Genomic DNA, 27,453 nt, shown 5'->3' with positions numbered 1-27,453 from the left:
TGCTGATGTCTTTTCCAAAGGCAATGCGGACATTCTGCCTCCCCATCGGCCTTATGATTGTGCTATTGAGCTAATTCCTGGTGCCGCTTTGCCAAAGGGAAGACTATATGCATTATCCGGGCCAGAAACTGCGGCCATGAATGATTATGTTAAGGAGAGCCTAGAGAAAGGATTTATTAGACCATCAAAATCTCCTTTAAGTGCAGGCTTCTTCTTTGTGGAGAAAAAGGATGGCTCGCTTAGACCTTGCATTGACTTTAGAGCCCTAAATAAGATCTCAGTTAAAAACACTTATCCTTTGCCGCTGATTTCTGTACTCTTTGATCAGTTACGTTCGGCTGTGATTTTTTTCTAAAATTGACCTCAGAGGAGCGTACAACCTCATCCGAATTAAATCTGGAGATGAGTGGAAGACGGCCTTCAGTACTCAGTCGGGTCACTACGAGTACCTGGTGATGCCGTTCGGCTTGTCTAATGCTCCAGCAGTTTTTCAAGACCTCATTAACGATGTGCTCCGTGACTTCCTAGGGAAATTCGTGGTCGTTTACTTAGACGACATCCTGATTTATTCTGAATCAATGGAACAACATGTTACCCAGGTGCGTCTGGTTCTTCAAAAGTTACGTGAGAATCATTTATATGCCAAGCTGGAGAAGTGTGAGTTTCATGTCACGGAAGTATCTTTTTTAGGGTACATTATTTCCCCTCGGGGATTTTCCATGGAACCAAAGAAGCTCCAGGCCATCCTTAGTTGGGCGCAACCCACCAATTTAAAAGCAATTCAGCGCTTTTTAGGGTTTGCGAATTATTATAGGAGGTTCATTCATTCTTTTTCTGACCTGGTTGCTCCCATTGTAGCTCTGACAAAGAAAGGAGCGGATCCTACCAACTGGTCGCGTGAAGCTGAGTTGTCCTTCCGGGCCTTGAAACAAGCCTTTGTCTCGGCTCCAGTCCTCAGACATCCCAATCCAGAATTGCCCTTTGTTGTGGAGGTTGATGCCTCGGAGGTTGGAGTGGGGGCTGTCCTTTCTCAAAAAGATCCGGAGTCTCTGGAGTTACATCCTTGTGCCTTTATGTCCAGGAAATTCTCCTCCGCTGAATCCAACTATGACGTTGGTAATCGGGAGTTACTGGCGGTAAAGTGGGCTTTCGAGGAGTGGAGGCATTGGCTGGAGGGAGCAAAACATACTATTTCAGTATTGACTGACCATAAAAACCTGCAATACATCGAATCGGCTAAACGGCTTAATGCCCGGCAGGCACGTTGGGCTTTATTTTTTACTCGTTTCAAATTTATAATCACTTTCAGGCCTGGTTCCAAGAATACTAAGGCTGATGCCCTGTCATGCAGCTTTCTTCCGGTTCACAATAACATTCCTGTTACTCCCATACTTCCATCCTCTGTCATCTGGGCAGGCCTCACACAAGATTTATTTACCCAGTTAAAACAGCTTCAACACCAAGCTCCTGGAAATACTCCTGCTGGTCGTCTTTACGTCCCTGAGTTTTTGAGAGCTACTGTTTTAACGGAATTCCATGATAACAAAGTTCCCGGGCATCCGGGAATCTCTAAGACTTTGGAGTTAGTCTCTCGCTCAGTATGGCGGCCTGGTCTTTCTAAAGACGTAAAGGAGTTTGTTTATTCATGTCAGGTCTGTGCACAGCATAAGGTTCCCCGTTCCTTGCCTATCGGGCAACTTATGCCCTTAAATGTTCCGCTCAGGCCATGGTCTCATATTTCCATGGATTTTGTGGTTGACCTTCCCCTTTCAGCCGGATTCCGAGTCATATGGGTGGTAGTGGACCGTTTTAGCAAGATGTCTCATTTTATTGCTCTTCTCCGATTGCCTTCTGCCCAAGGGTTGGCAGTTTTGTTTCTCCGCCATGTTTTCAGACTTCATGGGTTGCCTACTGATATTGTTTCTGATCGGGGTCCACAATTCATCGCACAATTCTGGAAATGTTTTTGTGCCTCATTAAAGATGAAATTGTCATTAACATCCGGTTACCACCCACAATCCAACGGGCAAACCGAGCGAGTTAACCAATCATTGAAACAGTATTTGCGCTTGTATTCTGCCAAACTCCAGAATGATTGGTCCGAGTTCCTTCCGTTGGCGGAGTTTGCTTACAATAATTCTTGTCATTCCTCCACTAAAGAGTCTCCATTCTTTTCAGTTTTTGGTTTTCACCCCAGAGCTAATTCTTTTTTTTATCATTCCTCAGTCTCCTCGCTACCCTTAACCTCCCATCTCAGAGCCATTTGGAAAAAAGTGCACCTTGCTCTCAGAAAAGCGGCCTTTCGAGAGAAGAAATTTTCTGACAGGCTCCGACGTCCTTGCACTTTTAAGGTGGGAGATAGGGTATGGTTGTCGACTCGTAACATCAGGCTTCGACAATCCTCGGCGAGATTGGGACCCAAATTTATTGGGCCATTTCTTATTATTAAAAGAGTCAATCCAGTTGCCTTTCGGTTACGTTTACCAAGATCATTCAGGATTGGAAATACGTTTCATTGTTCCCTGTTGAAACAATACGTTTCTTCCAGTAGATTTGCTCGGAAGATCTCTCAGGGTAGATCTCCAGTGGATGTACAGGGACAACAGGAGTTCTTGGTAGAGAAGGTTCTCGATTCCAAATTGTCCCGGAATCGGCTGTATTTTCTAGTTCACTGGAGAGGCTATGGTCCGGAGGAAAGGTCTTGGGTCCTGGATAAGGATCTTCATGCCCCGAGGCTCAAGAGGGCATTTTTTCGGGAATTTCCTCAGAAACCTGGCTTTAGGGGTTCCTTGACCCCTCCTCAAGGGGGGGTACTGTTAGGCGCCGGGGTCCGCTTGTCTGCGCGGACCGGCGCCTAGCAACTAGAGACGCCGTGCGCGTACAGCCGCCGTCTCCCTAGCAACGCTAGACGCCGGGCGCGCTGAGCCGCACGGACCCTAGCAACGGGGACGCCACTGGCGGACCGCGTTCCCCGTTGCTGGGTTTTTTGTAGTAATAGGTTCACCTGCTCTCTGACCGTGCAGCAAGGCAGCTGCACGGCATTTATTATAATCAGTCCTTGTTGCAGCTGATTGGAGGACTCCTGGTTAAATACACTCCCAGGGCTTCTCACAGACGCCGGTAATAGCTTCCTGCATGCTGCCTTTGTTTGCTGAGAGTCTGTTTCCAGTCCTGCTGTATCCGGTCATTCCAGTCCTCTGAAGTCCTGTACTCGGGAGTTATCATCTCGTCCCTGGAGTCCTGACTGATCCCCGTTTAACATCCAGTGGTGTTCGTGAGTCGCGGCTCTGCCGTGTGTAGCGGCTGGGCCGCTTTACCCTATATAATTTGTATTTGGAGCATTTTGCGGAGGGTTCCGCTTCCACAGGTCCACTCTGGTATTCGGCGGTGCCGGGTAGGAGTATTGGACAAGTGGATTTTGGTTGTCCTTTTCCCTGGCGGTTTTTCCGCACATACTTTAGGTTTTTTAGTTAGCTCGTAGCCCCTGGCCTGTTTGTTAGTTAGAGGGCCTCTTGTTATCATCCTGCCTCGGATTTCCCTTTGTCTCTCATTAAGACCGGGGGGCATCGCAGTTGGGCAGACATAATCCGCCCTTCAAACGCGGCTGCCAAGGGCTCAAGAAACCATAGTCTCGCAAGGGATTTCTGACAGCACGGGTGAGACAACAGAGTTAGGGCGCCAGGGGCTATTATTCTTTTCTGCTCCCGTCCCCAGCATTCCATTCCAGTGCTCCGATCCTTGTCATAAGATCTCCTCTGACCAGGAGTGCTGGAATCATAACAGGTCCAGGCCAGATTGAGCCCAGATCTGACTGAAAAGTTTCAGACGTGCTTCCACCCGAGCAAACTCCCGCAAGGGAGCCCCAGCATCATGCTGCAGATTTGGCAGAAGCAGGGGTGGACTTCTGCTCCTGCGATCCAGGAGACGCTGTGGACTTTTCTCCTCTTCCTCTCCCAGTACCTGCAAAGAAGGGGGAACCTTTGGCCTTTTTGTATTTGTTGGGCCGAAAGGACTGCATCTGAGAGTCATGTGTCTTTTTCGCCGATGCAGGAGCATAAGGCAAGAATGTCGACTTACCTGCGGTAGCCGCAGAGACAAACGCATCCAGCCCATCTCCAAACAAGGCCTCACCTTTATATGGGAGAGCCTCCATATTTCTTTTGGAATCTGCCTCAGCATTCCACTGGCGATCCACAACGCCCTCAGAGCCGAGACCGCCATGGTAGCGGCTTTTGAACCTAAAAGCCTAATATCCTTCATGGCTTCTAGCATGTATGCAGCAGCGTCTTTGATATGACCTAACTTTAGGAGAATCTTGTCTCTATCTATCGTGTCAATTTCAGATGACAAGTTATCTGACCATTTTTCGATAGCACTACTCACCCTCGCACAAGCAATGGTGGGCCTGAGTAGCGTACCACTGGCCACATAAATAGATTTTAACGTAGTCTCCAACTTGCGGTCTGCCGGCTCCTTTAGTGAAGCCGTCTCAGGTGCAGGGAGAATAACCAGGGCACTGTCTAAAACTGGGGGTGACTCCCACCTTTTCCCGTCCTCTGCCGGGAAAGGATAAGCAACCTGAATCCTTTTGGGAATCTGAAATTTCTTTTCAGGGTTTACCCAAATTCCCTCAAAGAGAGTATTTAGCTCGTGAGAAGGAGGGAAAGTTACATTAATTTTCTTTTCTTTATAAAAATAAGCCTTCTCCTGAGGTACAGGAGGGGCTTCCGTAACTTCCAAAACCTCCCTTATAGCAACAATCATGTATTGAATGCTTTTTGCCAATTTAGGATCTATTCCCCTGGAATCACTGTGTCAACACAGGAATCAGAGTCCGTGTCGGTATCAGTTTGTACTATTTGTGCAAATGATCTTTTATGTGACCCAGAGGGCAGTGGAGGAACTAGCGAGTGGTGGGCCCAGGTGCGACAAAATGCTTTGGGCCCCCCACATCCCATCCAAGTCCACCCCCTCACCCCTGGAGAGGATCTGGTGAGGGGGACCTGCTCAGGGCCAGAGAAATGGATACCAAGCAACAGTGCCGTAACTAGACATTTTAGCACTGTGTGCAAGAAACGGCATCGGAGCCCCCATGCAAAACAGGGGCAGTGCGTGCCGTAGGCGCGCGCAAAAATACATAGTGGCGTGGCTTCGTGGGGTGCACAGTAGTCTCCATTCTTCAAATTACGCCGCACAGTAGCACCACTACACCAGGTAGAGACCCTTTTACACCTTACCTCGGACAGATTCCTCTTTTTACACATTACGGCAGACAGCGTCCCCTTTTTACACATTACGGCAGACAGCGTCCCCCTTTTTACACATTACGGCAGACAGCGTCCCCCTTTTTACACATTACGGCAGACAGCGTGCACTTTACACATAATGGCAGACAGCGTCCCCTTTTTACACATAACCGCAGACAGTGTGCCCTTGTTACACATAGCGGCAGACAGCGTACACTTTTAACACATAACGGCAGACAGCGTGCCCTTGTTAAACATAGCGGCAGACAGCGTGCCCTTTTTACACATAACGGCAGACAGCGTTCCCTTTTTACACATTACGGCAGACAGCGTGCCCTTTTTACACATTACGGCAGACAGCGTCCCCCTTTTTACACATTACGGCAGACAGCGTCCCCCTTTTTACACATTACGGCAGACAGCGTGCCCTTTTTACACATAACGGCAGACAGCGTCCCCTTTTTACACATAACGGCAGACAGCGTGCCCTTGTTACACATAGCGGCAGACAGCGTACACTTTTTACACATAACGGCAGACAGCGTGCCCTTGTTAAACATAGCGGCAGACAGCGTGCCCTTTTTACACATAACGGCAGACAGCGTCTCCTTTTTACACATTACGGCAGACAGCGTGCCCTTGTTACACATTACGGCAGACAGCGTCCCCCTTTTTACACATTACGGCAGGCAGATTCCCCCTTTTTACACATTGCGGCAGGCAGATTCCCCCTTTTTACACATTGCGGCAGGCAGTCCCCCGTTTTTACACATTGTGGCAGGCAGATTCCCCATTTTTACACATTGCGGCAGGCAGTCCCCCGTTTTTACACATTGCGGCAGGCAGTCCCCCATTTTTACACATTGCGGCAGGCAGATTCCCCATTTTTACACACTGCGGCAGGCAGATTCCCCCTTTTTACACATTGCGGCAGGCAGCCCCCCATTTTTACACATTGCGGCAGGCAGATTCCCCATTTTTACACATTGCGGCAGGCAGATTCCCCCTTTTTACACATAACGGCAGGCAGTCCCCCATTTTTACACATAGCGGCAAGCAGTCCCAACAAAGAAGGAAAGAAAGAGACAGAAAGAAAGAAGAATTATACTTACCCTCTCCGCTGGCTCAGGCTCCTCGGTGCAGTGTCAGACGATTCCCGGGCTGGAGAGAAGGAGGAGGAGGGAGGTAGAGGAGGGAGCCGCAGCAGCGCTGTGTTATTGGTGGAGGCGCTGCTACTGCTGCCCCTCTGCTTCACTATAGACTGTTCTCGGAAGACAGCCTATAGTGAAGCAGAGGGGCAGCAGCAGCAGCGCCTCCACCAGTAGTAAAGCGCTGCTGCGGCTCCCTCCTTCACCTCCCTCCTCCTCCTTCCCCCGTACCGCTGCTCCTCTCCTCTCTCCGGGCGGCTGTGCGCTGCGGGCAGCGGTTGCCCGCTGCGCACAGCGGCATGTAATGAGTCAGTTTGACTCATTACATGCTTTGGGCCCCTGGACAGAGGTGGGCCCCAGTGCAACGCACTGGTTGCACTGGCGGTAGTTTCGCCTCTGCCAGAGGGGTCGCCTGTGGATGAAAAAGCAGAACCACTAAAAATCACATCTTCCACTGATTTTCTCCAGTTTTCTTCATGAGACTCAGACTTATCTAATCTCTTACTGATATGATTCACACTATCACGTAATTCTTTCACCCATTCAGGCTCATGGTGTGCCGGCAGTGCCACCAGATTACAACTCTGTGTCCCTAAAATGGCTCCCTCAGGGGAAGAGCTCCCTGTCTCAGACATGTCACACACGTGCACAACCACACCAGACACTCCGGGACTTATAGGGGACAGACCCACAGTAAAATCTGTCAGAAGGACACAGATAGGATTTGCCAGTTCACAACCCAGCGCCAGTGATAAATATTCCCTGAAACACAATATGCCCACAGACCTGTAGCGCTTTTATAACAATAATTTCACACTATAGCACCAAATTACACTGTGCCCCCCCTGTTTTACACCCTGATACTTGGTTCAGAAGTGGAGGAGGACCAGCGTTCTTCTCTGCAGCTTGGAATGAGAGAAAATGGCGCTGAGCAGTGTGCTGGCTGCCTGAGGAGGAAGCCTCGCCCCCGTAATGGCGCGTTTCCCCTCAGATTTTTCAATAGTAATATTTATACTGGTGGGGGTAGGATTGTGCCTCAGCAACTTATGTCCCTGTGTCTGCCAGTTATTAGTAGGTTTCATGCTGCCCAGGGCGCCCCCCCCGCGCCCTGCACCCTGCTGTGCCTGTGTTATCGGGTAGCATGGCGCTCAGCGTTACCGCCCGCTCCTCGGTACCTTTCAGCCGTCACAATGAAGATCCTTCATCTTAAACACTCACCTGTCTTTTGACTTCTGGCTCTGTAAGGGGGGTGACGGCGGGCTGTGGGAGTGAGCACATAGCCGCAGCTAGCGTTCAGTATCCTTCAGGAGCTAATGTCCTGTCAGCCAGAAGCAGAGCCATGGAACTACTCAGGAAGTTGGTTCCTACTTCTGCCCCCACGAAGCAGGGAGACTGTTGCCAGCAGTTCTCCCTGAAAATAAAAAACCTAATATAAAGTCTTTCAGAGAAACTCAGTAGAGCTCCCCTGGAGTGCATCCAGTCAGCCTGGGCACATTTTCTAAACTGAGGTCTGGAGAAGGGGCATAGAGGGAGGAGCTAGTTCACACCCTTGAAAAGTCTTAAAGTGCCCATGGCTCTTGCGGAACCGTCTATACCCCATAGTACTGAAGTGGACCCCAGCATCCTCTAGGACGTATGAGAAATAAAAAAATCGGGACATGCCAGCATTTGACAAGTCACCCCCATTCCTCCCTCAATTGCTTAGTGTCTCATGCACATATCCTCACTGCTTTAGCTATTGCTAATCAATCACTGCATATGCACAGTGCGATTCTGATGTGTGCAGTACAAAACAATAGCTCATCTGCGCAAACATTGACACTGCTGCCACATCTGCATCAGGTCCTAAATCTTGATGGTGACAGTTGGGCTAATTCAGACCTGATCGCTGCTGTGCATTTTTGCACAGCAGGCGATCAGGTCTGAACTGTGCATGCGAATGCACCGCAATGTGCAGGCACGATTGTCCTCAGCGTAGGGGAGCGCCAGGAAGTGACAGGATGGTGCGAAAAATCCGATCGCACTGGCAAACTCAAGAAAATTGACAGGAAGAGGGTGTTTGTGGGTGGCAACTGACCGTTTTCAGGAAGTGTCCGAAAAAATGCAGGAGCGACCCAGCGTTTTGTGGGAGGAATCGTGACGTCAGCTCCAGTCCCGATCATCGCAGTGGCTGAGTAAGTCCTAAGCTGTGCAGAGACTGCACAAACTTCCGTTTGTGCAGTCTCTGCACATGTGATCACAAACCTGCACAGCGAATTCCCCCTCCCCCTGTAGGCGGCGACTACCTGATCGCAGGGATGCAAAAAATGCACCCTAACGATCAGGTCTGATCAGTGAGCACAATACCTCTGCAAGAAAGATCACAGAGTGTACATTTATTGTACCATAAACTATGACATCATACAACCCTGATGGATTAAACAAAATAAATCAGAATATTCATTTACATTATTTCCTTTTATCACTATGTTGTAGTTCTAAATTGTATGCCAAATATTTAGAAGAAATTTGACAAATTTGTTTGTCTCTCAGAGCCATGCACAACAAATGAGAATACCATGGATGAAAACCATATTGTGCTGAGGTGGAGAGGCAACAGTAAGTTCTGCAACAGAAATGAGCAGAATGACCAACTAGCTAAAAAGTGCTATGTTCCACATGGCAATACAATTAGATTTACTTGTTTGTCTGGATATGAAATACCAAATCCCAATGATTTAAAAAGCAAATGCAACAGAGGAGTTCTTCAATATCCAACATGTTTTAAGAGAGGTGAGAACAATATGAGCCTAAAGCAATGTTATTTCTTTTCATTCACAATTAAGAACAATAGAGCATGTCGTATGTTTAATAAGTAAACGTGATATATGGATATTGGGTTTAATAATATTCTCCTGGTGACCTACAGTAAGTGCTCCCTGTTTTTGCAAACATTTGTAAGAGTCCCTCTCAATTAAGCATGATGACTAGTATGATAACCAGGTTGGGTACGAAATCCCAACATTGAGAATCCAGGATACAGACAGGAACTAACCCTAACCGTCCCTTCCTGCAGCCTAACCCTAACCTCCCACACCCACGCAGCCTAGACCCAACTCCTCCTCCTTCAGTGCCTAGCTTTAACCCTGGGTTGGGTATGCGTGACTGGCGGTCACCATACCGACGCTGGGATCACGGCACCGAGATAGCCGGCATGGATGGGGGGGGAGGGGGGGGAGCGCAACAAGCCCCTCCACTCGCCGCAGGTTCTATTCCCACTCTATGGGTGCTGTGGACGCCCACGATTGGGAATAGTCCCTGCTGGTCGGCATTATAAGGGGACTGGATGTAGGGGAAGTTATTGTGACCGGCGGTCTCCTGACCACTGGTCACATAAATACACCCCTCACTTAACCCTAACCTCCCCCCCCCCCCCCCCTCCGTACTTACTAGCGGGATCCAATGGGACTTTATCAGTATTCAGTTTCTGACTGTTGGAATCCCATCTGTTGGGATCCTGACCACATACCTGTTAACCAGCCCTCCATATACACTATCTTTTTATTGTCCACCATATTACTTATAAGATTCTAAAAACTCTGAGTGGTAAATGTAATATTCTGAAAGTTGCAGGCAGCCGCTAAATTTCAGGTATTTAGCTGCTTGATTTAAAGCAGCAATAATATAATAGCTCAAACTAGGGGGTTGTAAAACCTGACTCTTCCAAACATATTTTTGCACAATATTTAAAAGAGTGTTGCTTGTAACATAGCTTGAATTAAACACACTAAGAAGAATTGAGTTTTAAGACCTGACACAGTAAATAAACACCTAGGAGTCAAGGTGCATACACACAGTGAGATTTTGACTAAGGGGGTAATTCAGAGCTGATCGCAGCAGCAAATTTGTTAGCAGTTGGGCAAAACCATGGGGGTAATTCCAAATTGATCGCAGCAGGACATTTTTTAGCAGTTGGGCAAAATCATGTGCACTGCAGGGGGGCAGATATAACATGTGCAGAGAGAGAAAGATGTGGGTGTGGTGAGTTCAATCTGCAATATAACTTGCAGTGTAAAAATAAAACAGCCAGTATTTACCCTGCACAGAAACAAAATAACCCACCCTAATCTAACTCTCTCTGCAAATGTTATATCTGTCCCTCCCTGCAGTGCACATGGTGTTGCCCTACTGCTAAAAAAAATTCTGCTGCGATCAACTTGGAATTACCCCCCATGTGCACTGCAGGGGAGGCAGATTTAACATGTGCAGAGAGAGATAGATTTGGGTGGGGTGTGTTCAATCTGCAATCTAATTTGCAGTGTAAAAATAAAGCAGCCAGTATTTACCCCGCACAGAAATAAAATAACCCACCCAAATCTAACTCTTTCTGCACATGTTATATCTGCCTCCCCTGCAGTGCACATGGTTTTGCCCAACTGCTAAAAAAATTCCTGCTGCGATCAACTTGGAATTACCCCAATGTGCACTGCAGGTGGGGCAGATATAACATTTGCAGAGAGAGTTAGATTTGGGCGGGTTATATTGTTTCTGTGCAGGGTAAATAGAGGCTGCTTTATTTTTACACTGCAATTTAGATTTCAGTTCGAACACACCCCACCCAAATCTAACTCTCTCTGCACATGTTATATCTGCCCCCCCCCCCCCCCCCCCCTGCAGTGCACATGGGGGGTAATTCCAAGTTGATCGCAGCAGGAAATTTTTTAGCAGTTGGGCAATACCATGTACACTGCAGGGGGGCGGGGGCAGATATAACATTTGCAGAGAGAGTTAGATAGAGTTAGATTTGGATGGGTTATTTTGTTTCTGTGCAGGGTAAATACTGGCTGCTTTATTTTTGCACTGCAATTTAGATTGCAGATTGAACTCACCACACACAAATCTATCTCTCTCTGCACATGTTATATCTGCCCCCCCCTGCAGTGCACATGGTTTTGCCCAACTGCTAAAAATTTTCCTGCTGCGATCAACTTGGAATTACCCCCATGGTTTTGCCCAACTACTAACAAATTTGCTGCTGCAATCAACTCTGAATTAGGCCGTAGGTGCCAAATTTGCCTATGCGAACCACCAATTTTGACTATATTTACTTGTGATTTTGACTATATACAATTTAGACTATACTAGATTGTACATAACATAGTCAAAATTGCCTTTCCTGCACAGTCTATTTTTACTTGCGATACCGACCCGGCGGGAGCGCGTATCGGTATCACAAGCTGTATACACATGGGCCCTCATTCCGAGTTGATCGCTCGCTAGCTGCTTTTAACAGCATTGCACACGCTAAGCCTCCGCCCTCTGGGAGTGTATCTTATCTTAGCAGAAGTGCGAACGAAAGATTAGCAGAACTGCTCATAAAAAATTTCATGCCGTTTCTGAGTAGCTCCAGAGCTACTCCTTCCTTGCGATGACTGCAGTCTGTTTACTTCCTGGTTTGACGTCACAAACACGCCCTGCGTTCGGCCAGCCACTCCCCCGTTTCTCCAGCCACTCCTGCGTTTTAACCTGGCACGCCTGCATTTTTTAGCACACTCCCTTAAAACGCCAAGTTACCTCCCAGAAACACCCACTTCCTGTCAATCGTACTACGAACACCCGAGCGACTGAAAAACATCGCTCGCGCTTGGGTAAAACTACAAACTTTTGTGTGAAAGTACTTAGCGCATACGCGCTGCGTACCATGCGCATAAATGCCAATTTTTCACCTGATCGCTGCGCTGCGAAAAACAGCAGCGAGCGATCAACTCGGAATGAGGGCCATGGTGCGATATGTACTATCTTTTGTTACGATTTTGACTATATAGTCAAGATAGCAAGCACATATCGCACCGTGTGTATGCATCTTTACTTCATCCAGGTATCCTGCCTGTTATACAGTATGAAACTGGTTTTCTAACCTTTGACTAGTTATGTGAAATCACTGGTAGATGGTAAGAAACTGAGTTGGGCTTCTTTTCATTGATTAGTTATGAATAATTTTTCATATATAGAACGATTTTAGTCCCTGGGGGAATAAGTACTGAAAAGATCATTATCATGAAATGCAAACTTTACTACCACAATTGATCCTGTATAATGTTTCTTACAAATGAAGAGCCTAATTCAGACGGGATCGCTGCAGCGGTAGTGATCGCAGTCTGAAGCCCTTTGAGGAGTGCCCCGGGATTGATAGGCAGAGACTGTCGCGGGGCGGGAGAGGGCGTACAAATGGCATTAAAACACTGTTGGTGGGGCGCAATCCGGACAACGCAGGTGTATCCGGACAATTGCGGGGGCGGGCCGCGGCGGCTGCATCGCAGCAGCAAATTTGTTAGCATGTGACGTCACATGCAGCCGCTGCGACCCGGAACGTTTTGTGTAGCTGCCTGCCAGCGCAGCTTTGCGGGAAGGGGGGGGGGGGGGCAGGGCCTGACATGTGGGGCGGACTAGCCCTGTGATGGGCGTCCACCCGCATGTCAGAGTAACTGATCGTAGAAGTGCTAAATATAAATGAGTAAAAATACCTTACCTAAAACTCTTTATTGACCACATTATTGTTAAAATATTCTGTCATAGTACAATGCATATCTCTTCCATATTTAGGAGCAGATTTAACAACAAGTGATATTCTTGTTATCACTCATTACAAATGTTAAACGGTGCTCCAGTCAATCAGCTCCTGTCATATGTTTGAAAAATGACAGTTAGGAGCTGATTGATTGGTAACGAGTGATAACACGAATATCAAAATTAAAATTAAATCTGCCCCTTATTTTTTCATTATAAAAAAGAGAGTTGGCAAGACTGTAAACCAGTGACTAAACATCTACAACACACTTTATTATTCTGGCAAACTAATGTGACTAATGACTGAAAAATACAATAAAATGTGGTATGAATGGAACGGAAACTATGGCAATGGATGAGAAACAGTTAATAGATTCCCAGTCCATAATTTAACTCCTTTAACACAAATTCCCGAAATACTGTAATCTGGTTGTAAGATTGCACTAACCACCATCAGTTCTCCTTACATATCAGCTGCAATATCTGGTGAACAGTGTCAATAAATGTTTAACCTAAGGTTTTCCCATTTTGTCTTCCAGCAAAAAAGCGAGTACTACCAAGCACTCAATGATTCCTAAAATGATCAGTTAAGCAGTTGTATGAAGATATTGCTATGGCTTTATGTAGTGGCTGGTAAAATAGCTTTGCAGTACAGTATGTAATCATATATATATATATATATATATATATATAGCTGAATAACCCGGCACTCACCCGCTCACCAACGGTATTTCACTTTGCTCCCGTGCCTTCCAGAATCGGGGTGTGAAGCCCGCAATATAGTTTCCCAAACAGGCGGCACTTGGAGTCTTTCAAAGGTGCATAAAGTGCTTTATTGCAGTGCTGTCATCATATCAACAGTTTCGGGGTCGCAGCCCCTTCATCAGGATAACCATACAAACAAAAATTGAGTGTTTAAATACCTTAAACCCACACCAGCCCTCCTCGCTGCCTCCAATCACGCCGCCCGGTTTCCGGTCATGTCCATCAGGAAGTGACACGTACCTTGATCCGACCAGCTAACGTGTTGGGGCTGAAAGAGAGGTTACCATAGAAACCACTCTGTTACTAACATACAAAATGTAAACAAACTACATGTGCAATACTTTATAGGAGCAAATATAACAACGCTGTTTCCAACATTTCTAATAAGGGTTATACACAGAATCACACATATATGACTGGTTACTAACAATATTCTTATAAACCTAGTAGCGATCTAACATTAGAATAGGTCCCATACAGCAGGGCTAATTCTTCTATCTCCTGTTAAGACTATGCATCATTGTGTAACAAAACGTAACAGATCATAGCTCAAGTTGGCTTAAATTGTTACAAATGTAACACAGAGTCTAGACACCCTGTATCACAAAAAGCATATAAGGCTGAGAGACTCATTTAAACCCTTCGGGGATTGCGTGTTTAGTTTAAATATCCACATCGCCTCTTTCTGTAGTAATTTCTTCGATCTGTCTCCTCCCCTCAAACTTCCTGGGACCTGATCGATAATTTTATAGCGCAAGGTTGCCATGCTGTGTTTTACCAATAAGAAGTGTCTGGCCACAGGTTGATCACTCTGGCCCAACTTATAAGCTTCCCTAATGGCATACCGATGCTGTGCCATTCTGATCTTAAATTCACAATCAGTTTTTCCCACGTATGTCATACCGCAGGGGCAGGTAATCCGGTAAACTACGAATTTAGAATCACATGATAAAGGGTAACGTATAAAATATTTTTTCCCGGTATGTGGGTGTTGAAATGTATCACCTGTGCTTAAATAGCTACAGGTTACACACCCACTACAACGGAAACAACCATTTTTACGTGATAAAAAGTGTGTTTTGGATGCTTTAAATTTAGATAAATCAGTCTTCACAACCATATCCCATATACTCTTGTTTTTAGAATAGCCAAACAATAATTTAGACCGGTAAGCTTCACCCAACTCTTTATCAGTGGATACAATAGGCCAGAGCTTTTTAACATTTCTGGCTATTTGAGGACTGTTGGAATTATATTGTGTAGCCCAGGGATATCTCCCTTTGCATTGCTTCTTAAGCCCAGGTTCCAGGAGTCTCTCACGTGGTTTGCTTAAAGCTTTTGACCTAGCCTTTCTTAATTCCTCCACAGGATAGCCTCTCTGGATAAACTTCTGAAACATCTGCTCAAGCTGCAGATCCCTTTCTTCACAGTTACTATTAATCCAGCATACACGCAAAAACTGCGAATATGGGAGACCTTGTACTGTGGACCTAGGGTGGAAACTATCATACTTTAACAGATTGTTCCTATCAGTAGGTTTTGAAAACACACTAGTTGTAATCTTACCTTCCTTAATTGTTATACTCACATCCAGAAAATTGATCTGGGTAAAGTCACTCACCATGGTCAACTTGATAGGACTATCTGTTAAATTATGTTGTTCAATGATGGTTATAAGGGAAATTTCACCATCTTTCCACAATATCAACACATCATCTATGTATCTTTGGTATAACAAAATCTGAGATGTTACCTCCACATCCTGAAAAAACAGTTCCCTCTCCACTCCCCACATGTAAGTATTGCGAAGGCCGGCGCGACCGCCGACCCCATCGCGCAACCAGTGCGCTGAATGAAAAAACTTTTTTCAAACAAAAAATAATTGTGGGTGAGTGTGAATTCTAGTAAACTAAGAAAGAAACTGATGTCCGGGCCCTTATATCGTGGGTTATTAGTAATCAGATGTTTCACCGCTAAAAGGCCTGCCCCATGGGGAATGCATGTATACAAGCTAGTTACGTCAATTGACGCTAACATGATATTCTCAGGTACAGCCTCAAGCATCGCTAACCTACGTAATAGTGTAGAAGTGTCAAGTAAATGAGTCGGGGTGTCTTGAATACAAGGTTGCAAAAAACAGTCACAGTAAATTGACAAAACCTCACACAATGACCCCCTGGCAGAAATAATTGGTCTGCCAGGTGGGTTAAGAGGATCCTTATGTAATTTCGGGATCATATAAAATACAGGAACCACAGGAAATTCAACCAACAATGCTTTGCGTACTGCCACTGAAATAATTCCATCTTTAACAGCCTGAGACAATAGACAATCTAATTCTGATTTAAAAATTTTTGTTGGATCTGCAGGCAGATGTCTATATGTCTCGGCATCGGACAGTAATCTTGTACACTCCAATTTATATTTGTCAGTGTCCAAGATCACTATGGCTCCCCCCTTATCTGCGCTCCTGATTATTATATCCTCACGCTAACCCAGACTTTTTAGTGCACCAAACTCCTCTCTCGATAAATTCGGGTAAGGGCTAGTATAACACTTGTTTGGTACAACCTCCAACAATCTACTAAACGTCTTAATTGACGAATTAACAGAATTTGGTTCAAAGCTGGATTTAGAATATTTTCTCACCTTAGGGGGTAAGCTAGTGCCATCAGCATCTACTGGAACTGAACCTTGTTTACAAAAAAACTCTTTGATCTTAAGTGACCTTGTAACCTTATAAGTGTCCACTTTCTAAATAAAGGAGTCCAAAGAACTGGTCGGGACAAAAGAAAGGCCTCGACTTAACACTTTGTTTTCCAATGTCGATAAGGGTTTAGATGAAAGATTGTAAATTAGTTGTTTCTCATCCGTGGTGGTCTCGAGCCTCTTTTTCCTCCTTGCTGCCACCTCGTTTGACCCCCTCGCCTCGTCGGGGGACCTGTCTTCCTGCTATGATAGCCCTGGTCCGGACTCCTAAAGGGATATCCCGGTCCGGTGGCGGATTAGCCAGTCTGGTATCCTCCTGCTCGCTGGCTGACGTACTCGAATAGTGGTGTCTCGGATTACGTCTCCTAAACTGTGTTACCCTGCCGGGTTGATTTTGGTTAACAGGATTACTGAGCCAACTATATACTTTATGCTGCTCATAATCCTGTTGGACCCGAATCCGTTTTTGTTTTTTGAACTTAATCAAGTTCAACTTGTACGTCTCCACTTCCTCAGCCATTTTGCCCATCCAGTCAGGTAAAGCCTCCATAATGATGCCATGCTCTTGTTGGAATAAGTTGATCTTTTCTATAGTATTCTTGTGCTCCCTCGTTGATTCCTCAATGACGAGGAGCATCAAGTCCATAGAGCATTTATTGAGGACTGAGATCCACTTTTTACAGAAACCAGCATCGAAGCGTCCAATTGTCGGCATGTTATGTACTCGGAAGCCTCGTGGAATCTGCTTAGCTCTGTGGTAATCTGACAATGTCATTGCATGATATAAGAAATCAATCTCTTTCTTGCGTAGTTTTAATAGATCTCTATAAATGTCCTCATTGGTGGAAACAGCCTCTGTGTCAAATAGTGGTTCCTTATGTAGAATATTTTCAGCTTCTGCCTCAGAGAAGCTAAGCGTATCTTATTAGAAATGTTGGAAACAGCGTTGTTATATTTGCTCCTATAAAGTATTGCACATGTAGTTTGTTTACATTGTGTATGTTAGTAACGGAGTGGTTTCTATGGTAACCTCTCTTTCAGCCCCAACACGTTAGCTGGTCGGATCAAGGTACGTGTCACTTCCTGGTGGACATGACCGGAAACCGGGCGGCGTGATTGGAGGCAGCGTGGAGGACTGGTGTGGGTTTAAGGTATTTAAACACTCAATTTTTGTTTGTATGGTTATCCTGATGAAGGGGCTGCGACCCCGAAACTGTTGATATGATGACACATATGCCACACCCTCTCCTAGCTACAGGTAGAAACCATGCATTAAATCAAGGTACAATTACAGTTATTTGTCTTGTGTTAAATCCACGCTTGGATGTGATTTAATAAAAAGCTGCTCTACGAGCTAGTTTCAATATAGTTGGTTTGAATACAATTGCATTTTGAAATCTCCAAACCAAGTTTATTTCAGTGGATAAGCATTGAATGGGTTACATCTAATAATCTGTCTAATTGATATCCCATGTGGTGAAATCTAGTTCGATACCACTTTTAAGTGTTTTAATTACCTTTTGAAGACACGCTAAGTTGCTTGTCCATATTGTGATCCTTTGATTATAATAAACCCCTGATGAAGTCTGTAAGACGAAACGCATTGGGTTAAGACAGCGATTTTGTAATTCCTTCAAGGAGGATCAATCACCATGTCGATATGTGACTGAAATTAATTGTTACCAACACAAATATCTGTACGAAACATCGTTTATTGTCACTTTGGATACATTGTGATACAGCTTATTTTACTGTATTTTATAAAATAAATAAGTCTATTTCTCATGACCGTTTTATTGTATAAGTGAAAACGTTTGATATACCAAAGAATATCACCAGCTCCCTGGGGAAACCTTTCCTTTGTTGTTCATAACCATTGTACCGCGTCTAACAGGGGGTACTTTCCCTAAGGTGTAGCTTTATATATCATTAGCGCGAGAAAGGTCTTATACTTCTTCTACAATATATATATATATATATATATATATATATATATAAGGCTAGGTAGGCAGGAGGCACTCCGGAGTCTCCTGAAAATGCTCGTGATTTATTGAAGTAAAGGATTTACTTCAAATCACAAGCAATTTGTAAATCACAAGCATTTTCAAGAGACTCCTGAGTGCCACCTGCCTACATATCCATATACCATTGGGCCACCATACCCAAGGAGGGCACCGGAGCAGTATACTGTACATGTTAACAGGCTGAGTGCCGGGATTTCACCTATTCACATATATATATATATATATATATATATATTTATTTATTTCTCTTACGTCCTGGAGGATGCTGGGGTCAACATTAGTACCATGGGGTAGAGACAGCTCCACCAGGAGCCATTGGCACTTTAAGAGTTTGAGAATGTGGGCTGATTCCTCCCTCTATGCCCCTCCTACCTGACTCAGTTTAGAAAATGTGCCCAGAGGTGCCATTCACAGCTAGGGGAGCTCTACAGAGCTTCTTTAGTAAAAGTTTATTTTAGAGTTTATTATTTTACAGGGAGGCTGCTGGCAACAGCCTCCCTGCTTCGTGGGACTAAAGGGGGGAGTAGTGTCCGCCCTGCGGGGTCTGAGCCACTATCTCTGCTGACAGGACACTGAGCTCCCTGCCACAGGGGATCGCTCACCTCAGCAGCATGCCGACACTCCCTTACAGAGCCAGAAGATTGGTGGTGAGTGAGTCACTGACCCCCCTAGCAAGCGGGGAGCCGGTGTGAAGATGGCGGCAACAGGGTATAGAGCGCAGTACTAACTGCGCTCCGGGGCTCAGCGGTACATAGTGCGGCACTGTGATGGGCACCCTGAGCCAGCGCCTACACCCTACACTGGTCCCACAGCCTGTCGGGGTCCTGGGATCTCACCCAGCATAATTCCTCAGGCCAGTATAATCCTATGAAGTGCGGGAAGACAGCTCCATTTTGGGGGCGGAGCAAGTCCCTCCAGAACAACTCCAGCTATCTCTCACGGTACCATGGGGTTGTAGAAGGGGGAGAGGCTGTATTCAGGCTTTGTAACCTATTAAGGTGCACAGTCAGCGCTGGTTGGGGCTCTCCCTTTACCTAAAAAGCGCTGTGTGTGGGTTGGCTCCAATCTCTGTGTCTCTCTTGCCATTCTTGGGGGTGAAAATCTGTCTGCCCTCCCCTGTGTGTGTGGAGTGTCTGTGGTCTCCATTAAGCTATGTCCAGGGACTCTGTGTCATATGCTGCAGAGGATATGTCCTCTCAGGATGATCCCATTCCATGTAATCAAGATTGCACTGTTTTAGCACAGATACCAGCAAGGGAACCTGAGTGGTTATCCTCTATCAAATCTATGATTTCTCATATTTCTACTAGGGTTGCACAGAATGAGTCTGCAACTCAGGCTTTACAGAGCTCTACGGCAGTCTGGCCCAGTTCTGTTACCTCAGGTCCCCCCACTGTATATTCCCAAAAACGTGCTCTTGCACAAATTATGCAAGATGACACGGATACCGATTCTGACACAGAGGACGGTGATGGGAATGTATTGAGGGGGGCAGCAACTCTTGCAAAAGGTGTGCAGTTGTTGATAGATGCCATTAGGGATGTGTTGAATATTACTAATACAACACCTGTGCATGTTGAGGTGGCTTACTTTACTGAAAATAAGAAAACCTCGCTAACCTTCCCTGCGTCAAAAGAATTAAATGCTATTTTTGAAAAAGCATGGGAAAACCCTGAGAAAAAAATCCAGATCCCTAAAAGAGTCCTGGTGGCGTTTTCTTTCCCTGTGGAGGATAAAAAAAAAAATGGGAAAACCCGCCCATTGTTGACGCATCTGTATCCAGACTCTCAAAAAAGGTGGTTTTACCTGTTCCAGGATCCACCACCTTGAAAGAGCCGGCTGATCGTAAAATTGATAATACGCTGAAATCCATGTACACTGCTTCAGGGGCTATATTGTGTCCTACTATTGCCAGTGCTTGGATTGCCAAAGCTATAGTAAAGTGGTCAGGCACATTACTTGAAGATTTGGATACTATGGATAAATCTGGAAGCCGGCCTGCCGATAAACATTCTAGAACTAAGAGCCATCTACAACGGTCTTCTCCAAGCAGCCCATCTTCTGAGAAATCAGGCCATTCAAGTGCAGTCAGACAATATAACGACAGTGGCTTACGTCAACTGACAGGGCGGAATGAAGAGCAGGGCTGCAATGTCAGAGGTAACAAGAATCATCCTCTGGGCAGAAAAACACGCGTTGGTGCTGTCATCAATCTTCATTCCGGGAGTAGACAACTGGGAAGCGGACTTCCTCAGCAGAAACGATCTCCATCCAGGAGAGTGGGGACTCAATCCGGAGGTGTTCACGGAGATGACAAATCTTTGGGGTATACCTCAAATAGACATGATGGTCTCAACAAGAAGCTTCGGCTGTATTGTTCCAGGTTGAGGAACTCACAAGCCGCGGCAGTGGACGCCCTAGTGACTCCGTGGGTGTTCCAGTCGGTGTACGTGTTTCCTCCACTTCCACTCATTCCTAGAGTGCTAAAGCTCATAAGGAGAACAAGGGTTCATGCGATCCTCATTGCTTCAGACTGGCCAAAAGGACTTAGTACGCGAATCTTCTGGATCTACTGCTAGCTAAGCCGCGACTTCTTCCTCTTTGGGAGGACCTGCTGCAGCAGGGGCCGTTCACCTATCAAGACTTACCACGGCTGCGTTTGGCGGCATGGAGGTTGAACGCCTGATACTAGCTCGGAAAGGGCATTCCGAACAAGGTTATTCCTACCCTGTTACAGGCTAGGAAAGGCGTTACGTCTAAACATTACCATCGTATTTGGAAAAAATATGTCTCTTGGTGTGAGTCCAAGAAGTTTCCTACGGTGGAGTTTCAACTGGGACGTTTTCTCCCTTTCCTGCAAGCAGGTGTTGATACGGGCCTGAGGTTGGGATCCGTAAAGGTCTAAATTTCATCCCTATCCATTTTCTTCCAGAAAGAGTTGGCTGCCCTCCCTGAGGTTCAGACTTTTTTGAAGGGAGTTCTGCACATCCAACCTCCCTTTGTGCCGCTACGGCACCCTGGGATCTTAACGTGGTGTTGCAGTTCCTCCAGTCGGACTGGTTTGAGCTTCTACAGGAGGTTGAGGTCAAGTTTCTCACATGGAAGGCTGTCACTTTGTTTACCTTAGCTTCTGCTAGACGTGTGTCGGAGTTGGGGGCTTTGTCCTGTAGAAGCCCGTACTTGATCTTCCATGTAAATAGGGCTGAGCTTCGGACATGTCAGCAGTTTCTTCTGAAGGTTGTATCGGCATTTCATATCAACCAATCTATTGTGGTGCCAGTTGCTACTGACTCCTCATTTTCATCAAAGTCCTTGGATGTTGTAAGGGCTCTGAAAATCTATGTGAAGAGGACTGCTTGTCACAGAAAATCGGACTCTCTGTTTTTCCTGTATAATAATCCCAAGAAACTTGGGTGTCCTGCTTCTAAGCAGACAATCTCTCGCTGGATCAGGTTCACTATCCAGCATCCGTATTCTACTGCAGGACTGCCGTGTCCTACGTCTGTTAAGGCTAACTCTTCTCGTAAGGTGGATTCTTCCTGGGCGGCTGCCCGGGGTGTCTCGGCTTTACATCTTTGCCGAGCGGCTACTTGGTCTGGGTCGAACACGTTTGCAAAGTTCTACAAGTTCGATACTTTGGCCGCTGAGGACCTGAAATTTGGTCAATCAGTTCTGCAGGAGCCTCCGCACTCTCCCTCCCTTTCTGGGAGCTTTGGTACATCCCCATGGTACTAATGTGGACCCCAGCATCCTCTAGGACGTAAGAGAAAATAGGATTTTGGTTACCTACCGGTAAATCCTTTTCTCGTAGTCCATAAAGGATGCTGGGCGCTCGCCCAGCGCTTCGTTTTTCTGCTGTCGTTATTTGGTTCAGTACAACTTCATTTTAGTTGAGTACTGCATTGTTACTTGGTAAGTAATGTTTCAGCGGTTGCTGCGTTTCAAGCTAGTTAGCTTGATGCGCCTTGTATGTGTGAGCTGGTGTGAATCTCGCCACTATCTGTGTAAAATCCTTCTCTCAAAGATGTCCGTCTCCTCGGGCACAGTTTCTAGACTGAGTCTGGTAGGAGGGGCATAGAGGGAGGAGCCAGCCCACACTCTCAAACTCTTAAAGTTTCAATGGCTCCTGATGGACCCGTCTATACCCCATGGTACTAATGTGTACCCCAGCATCCTCTACGGACTACGAGAAAAGAAGGATTTACCGGTAGGTAACCAAAATCCTATTATCCACCAAAGAAAATCAGAGGGCGCTAGAATAACTTTTTAGCATTTAAACCAGCATTTCATACAAATGACCAATTGTATTTATACACAATTTATTAAAAACATATTTTTTGCTAACAGAAAAGAGGCAAACCCTTTACATATACATATCAAAAAGGAGAAGCTTTTCTTGACAAAGAATATCTGTCGATGTGGTTATCAATAGGGTATTGCGCTCCTCAATCCTGATGCGTTTCATCCTAAAAAGGACTTATAAGGTCATTCCAAACATGATCTTTTGATTATGATAACCAATCATTAAAATGATTTGTGGCACAACTTTAAAAATGCAGCGAACATCGGCAGCTAGCGATCAACTCGGAATGACCCCCCCATTATGACATAAATTACAATATTGGGGGTACATGAAAGCACTTGATGGATGTTAAGAATCTTATTGTAAATAGAATAATACATAGGGGTATATTTACTAAGGTCCCGATTTTGACCGAGATGCCGTTTTTTCATCAAAGTGTCATCTCGGTAATTTACTAAGCAATAATCACGGCAGTGATGAGGGCATTCGTAATTTTTTGGAAGTCCAACAAAAAAAATACGAATGAATACACCATCGGTCAAAACGCGGCTGTTTAAGTATGAATCTCGGTAATTTACTAAGAAGTGCAAAGCAAAAAAAAACAAAACACTGCCGTGAAAAATTACAACTCGTAAAAAAGTGCTAAAAAAAAACAGACCTGCTTTTTTAATCCGTGATTGTATAGACATGCAGGGATCCATGAGATCTGTGCATGTATATCAGTGGGAAGGGGTGGGAAAGTGGTTATTTTCTTAAAAAAAATTGCGTGGGGTCCCCCCTCCTAAGCATAACCAGCCTCGGGCTCTTTGAGCCGATCCTGGTTGCAGAAATATGGGGGGAAAATTGACAGGGGTTCCCCCATATTTAAGCAACCAGCATCAGGCTCTGCGCCTGGTCCTGGTTCCAAAAATACGGGGGACAAAAAGAGTAGGGGTCCCCCGTATTTTTAAAACCAGCACCGGGCTCCACTAGCTGGACAGATAATGCCACAGCCGGGGGTCACTTTTATATAGTGCCCTGCGGCCGTGGCATCAAAAATCCAACTAGTCACCCCTGGCCGGGGTACCCTGGGGGAGTGGGGACCCCTTCAATCAAGGGGTCCCCCCCCCCAGCCACCCAAGGGCCAGGGGTGAAGCCCGAGGCTGCCCCCCCCCCCATCCAATTGGCTGCGGATGGGGGGCTGATAGCCTTTTTGTGAAAATGAAAAGATATTGTTTTTAGTAGCAGTACTACAAGGCCCAGCAAGCCTCCCCCGCATGCTGGTACTTGGAGAACCACAAGTACCAGCATGCGACGGAAAAACGGGCCCGCTGGTACCTGTAGTACTACTACTAAAAAAATACCCAAAAAAAAACAAGACACACACACCTTGAAAGTAAAGATTTATTACATACATCCACACAAACATACATACATACTTACCTTATGTTCACACGAGGGTCGGTCCTCTTCTCCAGTAGAATCCAAGGGGTACCTGTTGAATAAATTATACTCACCAGCTCCAGGGTCCCAGGCTCCTCGTAGCATCCATTTGTAATCCACGTACTTGAATAAAATAAAAAAACTGAGAGCCGAGCCACGCACTGAAAGGGGACCCATGTTTGCACATTGGCCCCCTTTCCCCGAATGCCAGAAACCCACTCTGACTGATGTCTAAGTGGGTTTCTTCAGCCAATCAGGGAGCGCCACGTTGTAGCACCCTCCTGATCGGCTGTGTGCTCCTGTACTGTCTGACAGGCGGCACACGGCAGTGTTACAATGTAGCGCCTATGCGCTCCATTGTAACCAATGGTGGGAACTTTCTGCCCTGCGGTTGACCGAAAGTGACCTCACAGCTGAGCAGAAAGTTCCCACCATTGGTTACAATGGAGCGCATAGGCGCTACATTGTAACACTGCCGTGTGCCGCCTGTCAGACAGTACAGGAGCACACAGCCGATCAGGAGGGTGCTACAACGTAGCGCTCCCTGATTGGCTGAAGAAACCCACTTAGACATCAGTCAGAGTGGGTTTCTGGCATTCGGGGAAAGGGGGCCCATGTGCAAACATGGGTCCCCTTTCAGTGCGTGGCTCGGCTCTCCGTTTTTTTATTTTATTCAAGTACGTGGATTACAAATGGATGCTACGAGGAGCCTGGGACCCTGGATCTGGTGAGTAGAATTTATTCAACAGGTACCCCATGGATTCTACTGGAGAAGAGGACCGACCCTCGTGTGAACATAAGGTAAGTATGTATGTATGTTTGTGTGGATGCATGTAATAAAACTTTACTTTCAAGGTGTGTGTGTATTGTCTTTTTTTGGGTATTTTTTTAGTAGTAGTACTACAGGTACCAGCGGGCCCGTTTTTCCGCCGCATGCTGGTACTTGTGGTTCTCCAAGTACCAGCATGCGGGGGAGGCTTGCTGGGCCTTGTAGTACTGCTACTAAAAACAATATCTTTTCATTTTCACAAAAGGCTATCAGCCCCCCATCCGCAGCCAATTGGATGGGGGGGACAGCCTCGGGCTTCACCCCTGGCCCTTGGGTAGCTGGGGGGGGGGACCCCTTGATTGAAGGGGTCCCCACTCCCCCAGGGTACCCCGGCCAGGGGTGACTAGTTGGATTTTTGATGCCACGGCCGCAGGGCACTATATAAAAGTGACCCCCGGCTGTGGCATTATCTGTCCAGCTAGTGGAGCCCGGTGCTGGTTTTAGAAATACGGGGGACCTTTACTCTTTTTGTCCCCCGTATTTTTGGAACCAGGACCAGGCGCAGAGCCCGATGCTGGTTGCTTAAATATGGGGGAACCCCTGTCATTTTTCCCCCCATATTTCTGCAACCAGGGTCGGCTCAAAGAGCCCGAGGCTGGTTATGCTTAGGAGGGGGGACACCATGCATTTTTTTTCTCCGTTTTACAGTGTTTATTTAAAAAAAAAAAAAATGAACCCCAGCACGGATCACACAGATCCGGCCGAGATTCATTGTGATAAAGTCGGCAGTGTTTTGCTAATCACTGCCGCAAAAAACGGGAAAAAAACACGAATGACATCGACATCGGAACAAATAAAAAATCCAAATACGACAGCTTAGTAAATAAGGCGTAATAAATTCAAAAAGTTGCAGTTTTACACTTTAGATGTCATTCGTGATTGAACTTTGACCTTTTTCCGAAAATTACGAATGTTAGTAAATATACCCCATAGTCTGTAATATATATATATATATATATATATATATATATATATATAAAACACAATAATGTACAAAATGCTAACAGTCCAGTGTTTCCAGTTTTCCATCATTTTCCGTGTGTACTTATTTACCTGCTTCATAGATAAATTAAATGTTTTTACATGTTGTTGTAAATGTAACAGTGTATGCAACTTATTAAATATATATGTAAAACAGCAAGAAGATTGACACTACTCAGAACAATAAAGAGAACTATCATTCACATTTCTATTCGCTGTAATTACACAAGTTCTGTAGAACTACAAGTCCCGGCCACAACAGAATAGGATTTTGTCACATAAGATGGAATGCCACAGTGCATTGATATATTTAGATTTAAATTAGAAAAAGTGCTGAGTGGGGCAATAATATCCAGCCACACAGCTATGCTGATTTGTGAGACAAAGGACTATTTCAGTATAGATAGAGAATTTATGTAACTTCCCTAGGATTTTGTACACATTTATTGCACCTCTTTGTGGGGGTTATTCCGACCTGATCGAACGCTGCACTTCTTCGCAGCGGTGCGATCGAGTCGGAACTGCGCATGCGCGGCCTTGCCCGGCGACGACCACGACGCCGGGAACGAGAATCGACCGCAAGAAGATTGACAGGAGTAAGGCATGTCGGGGCGTCAACTGACCGTTTTCCAGGAGGGATCCAGCGAACGCAGGCGTGTCCAGGTGTTTTGAGGGCGGACTTCTGACGTCAAATCCGGGACCTGCATCACTGGATCCATCGCAAATGGTAAGTAGGTACAGGGCTGGTCTTGTTTTACGTGAAACTTTTTTAGCATAGCAGGGCTGCACAAGCGTTCACAGCCCTGCTATGCTAAAATACACTCCCCCATAGGCGGCATCAGGTTGATCGCACGAGCAGAAAAAAAGTTGCTATGTGTGATCAACTCGGAATGACCCCCAGTGTTCCTATGTAAGTAGAAGTATTTTATATTGGACTCAAAATGCCATGCACCAAAAGTAGAAGCAGAGGGAAGCTGCAGTTGAAAAATACTATTTGCAGAAAATAGGTCTAGCTGCGGTATTTATGTATTGTAGGGGTAAATGTTAGAGGGAAACCAGTAATAAGAGAATTGCACTAGTCAATGCTGGAGTTTATGGATCTTACTCTGCGTCACATGCAAAGCAGTCACAAGTAAGGAAGTTCATGGCGGCCGGAATTACTACCTTACGCTAATAGGAGTATCTGGTCATGTAAGCAAGTATCTATCCATCTTCATGTATATGGTCGCACCACCCAAAGTTTCTCTAAATGCATTTGTCATCGTTAGTAGCTCCACTTATACCCACCCCATGCTGAGTTCAAAATATCTGTCTGAAACTGGCATCCATCCACTAGACAAACATGGAAGTCAGACCACACAACTTATCTGTTATGTGCATCTACATGGTAACCACATTCTGCTCAGAAGGGCCTAATAATACAGAGAGTCTATCCCCCATCAGCAGCATAACTTCTCCAGGCTACTCCCAGAGTCTGCCC

General features: G+C 45.8%; 1 protein-coding gene across 1 annotated transcript in view; it reads left to right on the top strand.

The window, feature by feature from the left end:
* The window catches only part of LOC134957928 (complement factor H-like), a 198,292-nt gene extending 184,469 nt beyond the window's left edge, over positions 1 to 13,823 (top strand). Inside the window, exons 9-10 of the mRNA XM_063940177.1 lie at positions 8,927 to 9,166; positions 13,480 to 13,823. Of these exons, the coding sequence (XP_063796247.1) occupies positions 8,927 to 9,166; positions 13,480 to 13,511 (272 nt within the window). The 3' untranslated portion in view covers positions 13,512 to 13,823. The remainder of the gene's footprint in view (positions 1 to 8,926; positions 9,167 to 13,479) is intronic.
* Positions 13,824 to 27,453: the final 13,630 nt, after the last annotated feature.

Source organism: Pseudophryne corroboree, chromosome 9 (assembly GCF_028390025.1).
Source record: "Pseudophryne corroboree isolate aPseCor3 chromosome 9, aPseCor3.hap2, whole genome shotgun sequence".
Taxonomy (NCBI): Eukaryota; Metazoa; Chordata; class Amphibia; order Anura; family Myobatrachidae; genus Pseudophryne; species Pseudophryne corroboree.
The sequence above is the reverse complement of the archived record's forward strand: the minus strand, read 5'-3'. Positions and strand labels throughout refer to the sequence as shown.